The sequence below is a fragment of the Pseudochaenichthys georgianus genome, unplaced genomic scaffold (assembly GCF_902827115.2).
Source record: "Pseudochaenichthys georgianus unplaced genomic scaffold, fPseGeo1.2 scaffold_1915_arrow_ctg1, whole genome shotgun sequence".
Classification (NCBI taxonomy): domain Eukaryota; kingdom Metazoa; phylum Chordata; class Actinopteri; order Perciformes; family Channichthyidae; genus Pseudochaenichthys; species Pseudochaenichthys georgianus.
The window spans coordinates 1-10,000 of record NW_027262652.1 but is presented as its reverse complement, the minus strand read 5'-3'; the positions used below and the strand labels follow the sequence as shown (position 1 = coordinate 10,000).

The 10,000-nt window shown below is 39.5% G+C and overlaps 1 protein-coding gene across 1 annotated transcript; it reads right to left on the bottom strand.

The window, feature by feature from the left end:
- Positions 1-276: 276 nt before the first annotated feature.
- LOC117441699 (tomoregulin-1-like) lies at positions 277-9,218 on the bottom strand (the record flags this gene model as incomplete). Its single annotated transcript, XM_034077737.2, has 4 exons — positions 277-3,488; positions 4,698-4,859; positions 6,679-6,802; positions 9,159-9,218. Coding segments are annotated over 4 exons (431 nt in total), but the record flags the coding sequence as incomplete, so codon positions are not given.
- Positions 9,219-10,000: the final 782 nt, after the last annotated feature.

The following is a 10,000-nucleotide window of genomic DNA, read 5'->3' as shown; positions in this document are numbered from 1 at the left end:
AAATTCGGTGTCTGATCAAATTCAAATACTTATGTCTCTTGTTTGCTTCCATAAGTCTCTTCTCACGGGTCACTGGCAATACTAGGCGTTTCTGCAGTCATCTCACACACACACACGCGCGCGCACACACACACACACACACACGCACAAAGGAAGTGGAATATGCTGAAAAACGAGGCCGAGGAGGACAGGCAGGAAAACAAACCCCGCAGGAGAAAATAAAAGTATTTTTTTCAAAGCTTCTCTTCACTCAAATGACACATCGGCACTCGGGGGTACATTAAAAAAACATTTCCTTTTTTATTTTGGCAGAGACCAAAAATAGCCTCTGGAAGTCTACATGCAGAATATTAACATGTCAAACACATTCTAGTCACATAGAGAGAAGTCACGGCTGCGATGGTTCGACAACACGAAGAAACACGTTGCTCAGGGGCGGCTGACCTACGACCTTTAGACTAACACCTTACACAAACTCCCGTCAGGAAATAAAAGGGGTAAACATCGACAGCAGACGAGCCTCAGACTCTTCGTTCAAAAAAGTGTATGCCTTCACAACAACATGGAGTCTGGATGAAGTGGAGAGGGACGCTTCGTCTGAATTACTCTCCGTCATCACTGCATGGCGACACGAACACTTGTGGGTCATTTCCAAAAGAAAAGGATGGGGCTTTTACAGAAGAGGATCAGGGCCACATGTGACATTTTCTTTTTAGATCTGACCAGAAGTAAAAAAAAAGAAATCTGATTTTTTTCCGATTTTTGACTTTTTTCTCGAAAGCCTTCGATAAAACAAATTCTGAAATTAGCCGCTTTCACACCAAGTACTTTTCCGTACTTAGTTCCCAGTACTTAGTCCCCACGAACTCTGTAGTTCCTGGAACTGTCCTAGTAGATCGTGTTCACACCGGAAAAAGTCCCTGAGGGAGGATTAGGCAAATGAAGCCGCTGAAGTCACTTCTTCTGCTTTGGGTTTACTGGCAGGCCGCAAACAACTTCACGGCGTATACTGCCGCCCGAAGTCCCCCGGAGTGGGGGACTGGCTTCAGTCGAAGCTGCTGGGTCGCGGATTCAGAGTAATTCGCCAGAACGCCAACACCTCCTCTCCTCACCTCCTTTTGTGTTGCCATAAATTAGTCTCTCTCCGTTGGTGCGCTGGGCTAATGCTAATAATGCTAATGCCAGCAAATAAAATGGCGGCTTCACAAAAGAGTTTTACGTGGGCGGGGTGTGAACGCAAAATCCCAAGAACTATCGGAACTATTCCTGGGAAAAGTACTTCGTACTTCCACTTTTTCTGAAAAACGTAAAATAATTTTGACTTTTCGAAAAATTGTTCGAAAAACTTTTTCAATTTAGATTTTTTTCTCCAATTTTTTACTTTTTTCTCAAAATTCGAAAACCAAATTATTCAAACCTTTTTTTCTCCAAATGTTGTTTTATTTTTAATCTCAGCATTTTGCGGAAAAAATTGTTCCCCAGAATTTCCAGCTTTTTCTCAAAAATCATAGGAAAAAAATGTCAGACTATTTTCCTCCAAATTCTGAAATTACTTTTTTTCCACTTTTATTCCTCAACATTTTTGACATTTGTCTCAAAATTCTGATAAAAAGTTCTGACTTATTTCCTCAGAAGCAGACTTTAATCTCTGAACTAATAAAACAATGTGGCCCTGATCCTCGTCCATAGACTTTGAAATAAAACGCACAAAACGTCATCCCATCACATACAGATTGAAACAACAAGGAACAAAACATCGTCGCTCATCAGATGGGAAGTTCCTGCGGGTTGCTCCTGTTGACTTTCTACATGCAGTATTTGTCCGTCTTCACTTTTTAATTTATCACGTAAAGGGTCTTAAACTAATATCGTAAAGGGATTTTCTTGTTCTATTATTATCAGATTTTCTGTGCTTGGAATGTCTCGCTGTGGAGCAAATGCAAAACAACAAGACGCAATATTTCTCTCACATTCAAAGAAAAACCTTGATTAAAGCCATCCCTGCCACCAAGACGTTCTCCAGTTACATAACATCGTTTAGGAACCATTTAGTCTTTGAAACCTCGAAACAGGCTTCCTTTACTCCTCTGAATTTGGATATTTCGTACGAAGACGTAAAAATACCCCTTTAAATCAACACAAACCTGTTCCTTCAGAACAACGTACTCCGATGTTTCCCACTTCTACTCTTCGTGTTGGTGTTTCCTGCTGGACAACAAACCCACCACATGTGTGTCCCAGAAGGAAACGGGGGTTAAAGTCATATTTGTACCGACATCTTTTTACATTATAGGTTTTTCATGTGCTTGGAATGTCTCGCTGCGGAGCAAATGCAAAAACTAAAACCAACAAAAGTAGAAAAAGAGAAGATATTTCTCCCACATTCAAAGACGAACCTTGATTACAGCCAACCAAGCTGTTCTCCCCCTTACATAAAAAACAACAAATCGCAATCTTTGAAACCTCAAAACAGGCGACGCACTTCCTTTACAATCCTCTGAAGTATTTCGTACGAAGATGCAAAAACATTCCTTGGAACACAAACCTGTCTTTCAGAAGAACGTACTCCAAAGTTTCCCACTGCTGCTCTTCTTTTTGATATTTTCAGACAGTTTTCCCCAAACTTTAAACATCGCTTTCTTCAGAAACATCGTAAACCTCCCCCTCTCATTGTCCTCCGTTTATCAGTCCGAATCTTTTAGACGTCCATCTCCGAATTTCTCTGAAAACGAGGAGGCGTTGAGTTCTTCTTTTTAAAAAGGTTTGAAACAACACCACGGTACACAGTTTTCACAAGTCATGCGGATATATATACAGGAACTAGTATAATTGTTTTAAACAAAAGTAACAAAAGCTACTCTAAAGAAAAGGAATCATTAGAATAGGAATACATGATTAGCTTGTTGGAACACAGTGACGTCTTGAGAGAATAAAGTATAAACGTTTCTGTATCACTGGCCGGCCACAAACTCCTTCAATTAGAAAACAAACTGCATTTGGTGATCAGCTGCACAGCGTTAGTAAAACAGGGGCGTAGAAATAAACATTTTACGATAAATAGCACATTCAAGAGGGGCGGACGTTTCTCCAGTTCCCAAAAGTACTGTTTTTTTATAAAGCATTTAGTAATTAAGACACGGTAACAACGTAAAGTGACAGCGGGGGGCTTTGAAGATTCGCGTCCTTCCGGCAAAGAAAGAAAAATGACTTCCATCCAAAAGAAATGAAAAAGAAAAAGGAGGGAAAGTAAGTAAGGCCCCTTAAATAAATATTCTCATTCTTCTTCTTTTTTTTATGGTTTTCCAGGAGGAAAAAACGAAATACCAAACATCTACCGTTTCAAAAAATGGTGTTCCCACGGCGTAAGAAAAAAGGTTTTAAAAAAAGGCCCCGGACGACTCGGCTATACCATCCGGGAGTTCGTGTCCGAGGAAAAGTGTCCCAGGTTTTGCTTTTGCCGGCGACCCCGGTTGTTCTTCGGACATTTCCTAAAGATAGAAAAAAGAGATTTATTGTTCAGGTTACCTCTCAGTGGAAGAAAACAGAATTTTGAGCGGGAAAAAAAATTTGAACTTTTTTTCTCTGATTCTTGAATTTTCTCGCAAAATTCCTTGGATTTTTTATTTCAGAATTGTTTTTTTTCTTCGCAATTCTGAGAATTATTATTTATTTTTTTACCTTTCTCCCCGAATTCTGACTTTCTTCAGAATTTAGAAACGAAAATATTTGTTCTCAAAATTCTAAGAAAAAACAATAATTCGGTAATAATTATGTATATTTTTTTTTAAAAATTGAGGAAAACAGTAAAAGTTCCGATTTTATTTTTTCTAGTTCTTAGATTACTCAGAAGTTTGACCTTTGTCTAAAAATTATGAGAAAAACTGAATTTTGAACTTTTTTTTTTTCAAACCATTCTGTGAAAAAAGATCTTTGATACAAAAGACACAAAACGCCTATCGTCACTAAATAACGGTTGATATTTTTAAGGGGAACGAGTGATCATGAACAATTGTTTATTTTCTACTTTTGTTTTCACATTATGTGCATTATGTACTTGTTGTAACATTTAACAGGTATGTCTTTTTTTTCTCAAAATTCTAAGAAAAAAAAAAAATTCAGACTTTTTTTTTTCTTCAGAAAAAGTTGTATATATTTTTTAAAGGATTTTGAGAAAAACAGTAAAAGTTCCGACTTTATTTTTTCAAATTCTTAGATTACTTTTTTTTGTTATCACAAAACAGTCGGGCATTGTTTCTGATAGCAGCTCTCTGATTGGCCCGTGGGTCCACATTTCAGATATTACATCATATCGGATGCACATCTGGATCAGCTCCGTTGTTCCCCGTTTTTAGAGATTTGGGTACGGAGGAAAAGAGAGAGGGTTTATTTCCTGACGCTGCGTGAGTTCCCTGACACACCGGGGACACACCAGGGACGCACCGGGGACACACTGGGGACACACAGGGGACACACGGGGACTCACCGGAGACGCACCGGGGACACACGGGGACACACGGAGACACACAGGGACACACAGTGATGGAGAGAAGACATCAGAAAGTGCATTCTGCGTGATAGGTCCCCTTTAACTAAAGTACATCTTATCTTTTATCTTTATATTAACTGCGTTTGTTTAATAACGTCTTTTCCAAACCTAAAGGGGGCTTTGTTGTTGATGAGAGTGTGTGTGGCCTCACCTCGTGATGCACATCACCACGGCGACGATGATGGCGATCTGCACGGCGCCGATGATGGCGGCGATGAGGACGTAGTGAAGCTTCTGACCGCTGGGAACCACGTACAGGATGTTGAAGTCCTGAGGGTCCTCACACTTAGTCCCCTTATAACCTGCATCACACCTGACACACACACACACACACACACACACACACACACACACACACACACACCACACACACACACACACACACACACACACACACACACACACACACACACACACACACACACACACACACACACACACACACACACACGTTAGCATAGTCCACAAAGCACTAAGCCTTATGTTCATCTATCTTCACATTGAAGTTGAATCAGCCCTTGCGTAGGTGTAATTAAGAAACAATTCATTTCTTATTTTAAACGTTACTTAACTTTATATATAATATCATTTTAATTGCATTAATCTTTAATCTTGTTTGAATCTGTCCTGTTTTTCAATCTCACCCTGTTGCTGTTTGAATACTGAATTTCCCCATGGGGATTAATAAAGGTCCATCTTATCCTATCCTATCTTTTTTTTACCTGCAGTAAGTATATTTAGTGTATTTACCTGCAGTAAGTATATTTACCTGCAGTAAGTATATTTAGTGTATTTACCTGCAGTAAGTGTATTTACCTGCAGTAAGTATATTTAGTGTATTTACCTGCAGTAAGTGTATTTACCTGCAGTAAGTATATTTAGTGTATTTACCTGCAGTAAGTATATTTACCTGCAGTAAGTATATTTAGTGTATTTACCTGCAGTAAGTATATTTACCTGCAGTAAGTATATCTAGTGTATTTACCTGCAGTAAGTATATTTACCTGCAGTAAGTATATTTAGTGTATTTACCTGCAGTAAGTGTATTTAGTGTATTTACCTGCAGTAAGTATATTTAGTGTATTTACCTGCAGTAAGTATATTTACCTGCAGTAAGTATATTTAGTGTATTTACCTGCAGTAAGTATATTTAGTGTATTTACCTGCAGTAAGTATATTTAGTGTATTTACCTGCAGTAAGTGTATTTACCTGCAGTAAGTATATTTAGTGTATTTACCTGCAGTAAGTATATTTACCTGCAGTAAGTATATTTAGTGTATTTACCTGCAGTAAGTGTATTTACCTGCAGTAAGTATATTTACCTGCAGTAAGTATATTTAGTGTATTTACCTGCAGTAAGTATATTTACCTGCAGTAAGTATATCTAGTGTATTTACCTGCAGTAAGTATATTTACCTGTAGTAAGTATATTTAGTGTATTTACCTGCAGTAAGTATATTTAGTGTATTTACCTGCAGTAAGTATATTTACATGCAGTAAGTATATTTAGTGTATTTACCTGCAGTAAGTATATTTACCTGCAGTAAGTATATCTAGTGTATTTACCTGCAGTAAGTATATTTACCTGCAGTAAGTGTATTTAGTATATTTACCTGCAGTAAGTGTATTTAGTATATTTACCTGCAGTACGTGGATTTACCTGCAGTACGTGTATTTAGTGTATTTACCTGCAGTACGTGTATTTACCTGCAGTAAGTGTATTTACCTGCAGTAAGTGTATTTACCTGCAGTACGTGTATTTACCTGCAGTACGTGTATTTAGTGTATTTACCTGCAGTACGTGTATTTACCTGCAGTACGTGTATTTAGTGTATTTACCTGCAGTACGTGTATTTACCTGCAGCAAGTGTATTTACCTGCAGTAAGTGTATTTACCTGCAGTAAGTGTATTTAGTGTATTTACCTGCAGTACGTGTATTTAGTGTATTTACCTGCAGTACGTGTATTTACCTGCAGTACGTGTATTTAGTGTATTTACCTGCAGTACGTGTATTTACCGGCAGCAAGTGTATTTACCTGCAGTAAGTGTATTTACCTGCAGTACGTGTATTTAGTGTATTTACCTGCAGTACGTGTATTTAGTGTATTTACCTGCAGTACGTGTATTTACCTGCAGGTGGCCATGTTGTACTTGATTTCACATTTCCCGTGAACACAGAATCCGTTGTAGCTCTCGGCGCAGGGGATGGGCATCCCGGCGTAGAACCCGTCTCCGTGGTCCACACCTGTGGTCTCTGCAGAACGATAACACCGGGTTTCGTTTCATTCATTTAAACAACGTTTTTATTCATTATATTGGAATTTAGTTTTTTGTTTGTTTGACTTTTATTTCATCTTTACTGTTTATTTTAAACTCACTTATTATATTTTAGTACATTTAGCCTATTTCATTATATTTGATTTGCCTATTTTATTATATGTATTTGTAATATTATTATATATTTTTATTTTATTATATTTTTTTTTTTGAAGAATATTTGACACCCGTTAAACTAGTCTTGCTGAAAGCTAACTAGCCTAGCTTAGTTTAACGGGAATCCATATGATGTAATGTGCGTTAGTGTAGGGCTGCAACAAACGACTAATTTGATAATCGATTAAGTCGATTAGTTGTTGCACCCCTACTTTAGGGACATTCAAAGAACACATTTCAATCTTTTGAACCAGATAGTAATCAGAGTCGAGCAGCTTCTGAACCAATAAAGAAACACTCGCGGACCAGCTAACTCCACAAATATCCAACATCACATCGTTTTTCTAGAACAGATTACAAATTGCCTGAAAATGGTACAAACAAGTGGCAGCATGTGTGACGAAGGTGTTGCGCTGGGCTATATCATGCAATCAAAAGTGAAACTTAAGCTCGCTCCATTGCGGAGATATTCCCGGGAGAGTGCGGAAAACTCAAATTAATTTATTTATTTCAAATGTGAAATGTTACCAATATACTCACGGACCACCAGTGGTCCGCGGACAGGGGCGGCGCCAGGGGGTATCTAGGAGTTGCTATAGCAACTCCAACAATTGGCCTAGCAACGGTTTAGCAACCCCATTGTTTTGATATGAAAATGTATCATATTTATACACATTCTCGCAGCCCGCGAGAATGTGTATAAATATGATACATTTTCGCGGGATCTATCAGGGGCGGGTCGTTGTAATTTACTGCGTGAACTGTTACTTGGCTAATTCTCAGTAGATCGGAAATGGAAACAGAGTGAGTCACAGAATGAGGCCAGAGAGGAGGAAAAGTGCGTTATTTAGGCAATGTTGTTGGTGGGAGTTAGGGAGAGACCGCCCCTTCCAGGTGTGTGTGTGTGTGTGTGCGTTGTCCGGTGTGTGTCACGTGAAAGTCATGAGTGTTACACTATTGATTGGTTCTGTAAATAAAGAGAACGTTTTCGACATTGAAGGCTTGAGTGATCTTGAATAGCGGTGAACGCTACAATATGAACAGGCTCGTGCTTGGCCCACTGGTATTGTTTGTTTATTTTGAACATTAACTAGCAACGCCGTGCTGTCATAGCAACCGCTAAGCTACTGCAGCAAAAACAATCCTGGCGCCGCCCCTGTCCGCGGGCCACACTTTGAGAAGCACTGGAGCAGAGGAACCATTTCTATCCACTTGCTGAGCCTCGAGGCTTCACTGAGTGTTCTGTCTGAGGGAGATGATTACACTGCTCTCCGCCGCAGCGTTAGCGACGTGTTAATTACAGGTTCTGCAGAGTGGTTCTAACATCGTGGGAGTGTTTCCAGCTCTTCTCCGAAAGCCTCCCTGAGAGAAACATAATGACGGTGATTATCCTGAGAGCTGGCTCCTCTCACAGAGGGACGCTTACAAGGCGACACGGAAACCGTGTCTGAGCAGCATGTTGTCATGTTTTCTAATCAAAGCAACCTTTCTGAGGTGTTTTGTTCTTGTCGTTCGGACGGAAGCTTTACATCTGCATGTTTTCCATTATAACACGTTCATTCTGCGAGTTCGCTACAAATACACACAACACGGCTGGAACGAGCAGAAGAAGACACACGGTGGACGTGGAGAGACGACACAGAGACACAACACAACTAGACGTTATGATCGAAGACAAAGAGATACGAAAAGACCAAAGACCATGTATAAGAGGGGGAGGGGCTTATTCCTCATGAGTCCATTCTCGACTAATTTATAATGAACTGTGAAAGACATGTCCTCTGAAGGTCGTACAAAGGGACGCCTCTTCACGTTATCAGAGAGAAACGAGCCCTCTGTTGTGCTGTTGTCTCTGAGTGCAACAGAAACCCAGAGAGACGTCTCACCGCTGGCATCGATGCACAGAGCGGCCGATAATAAACCCTTTAGTTCCTGTTTCCTCTCTTGGCATCCTGCAGCGTCCCCTGACTCGTGAGACGATGTAAAGGATACATGATGCTCTGCAGAGTTGTTAAGTTTCATTTCCCCTATTGCATAATGCATCTCTAATGCTCTTATTTCAAACATGTTGTAGTGTCACATGATCTTTATTTACATGTTGAGTATCAGTCTTGGTATAAGTGATCAAACGGATGAAGAAAACTACATAATCTAAAGTTGTATTCATGTTTTCTTACCTAGGACGTTCACCTTGAAGGGGCTGCTGTCGTCTTTCTTCCCAACTTTCTCTTTATCAGCTGAGGAGGGAAACGCATGGAGCCAGTTACAGACAGACAGATACTGGGTGGGATTTCCTCTAAGTCAGTTTAAGTCCCCCTTAGAGGACAGGACTGTTTCTGTATGTAATTACACCGCTGAACGGACAAATATAACATGAGGAGTTCCTCAAGGCTCTATCCTGGGGCCTCTTGTCTTTACAATCTTAAACTGCTCAGATTATGTCAAACAAATAAATAAAATACAATTTATATGCACACGATACACACATCTACATTTAATGTATTTCATTTTCATTAATTTTATTTGTATTTGAATTTAATGTGATTTATTTTATTTGAAAAAAAAAACTTTTCTATTTGTTTTATTATTTTATTCTTAAATCAAACAATTGTTACCGAATCAACTTCACCTCAGGGTTAAAAACCTCTAAAAAGAGACTGTTAAAATGTTAAAAGTCACATTACTTTCCTTCACCACCGCTAAGCTAAAGGAGGCTAATGTTGGGCTATAAAGGAACTACAGCACGGTCACATGACTTCACGTCACCACCGCTAAGCTAAAGGTGGCTAATGTTGGGCTATAAAGGAACTACAGCACGGTCACATGACTTCACGTCACCACCGCTAAGCTAAAGGTGGCTAATGTTGGGCTATAAAGGAACTACAGCACGGTCACATGACTTCACGTCACCACCGCTAAGCTAAAGGTGGCTAATGTTGGGCTATAAAGGAACTACAGCACGGTCACATGACTTCACGTCACCACCGCTAAGCTAAAGGAGGCTAATGTTGGGCTATAA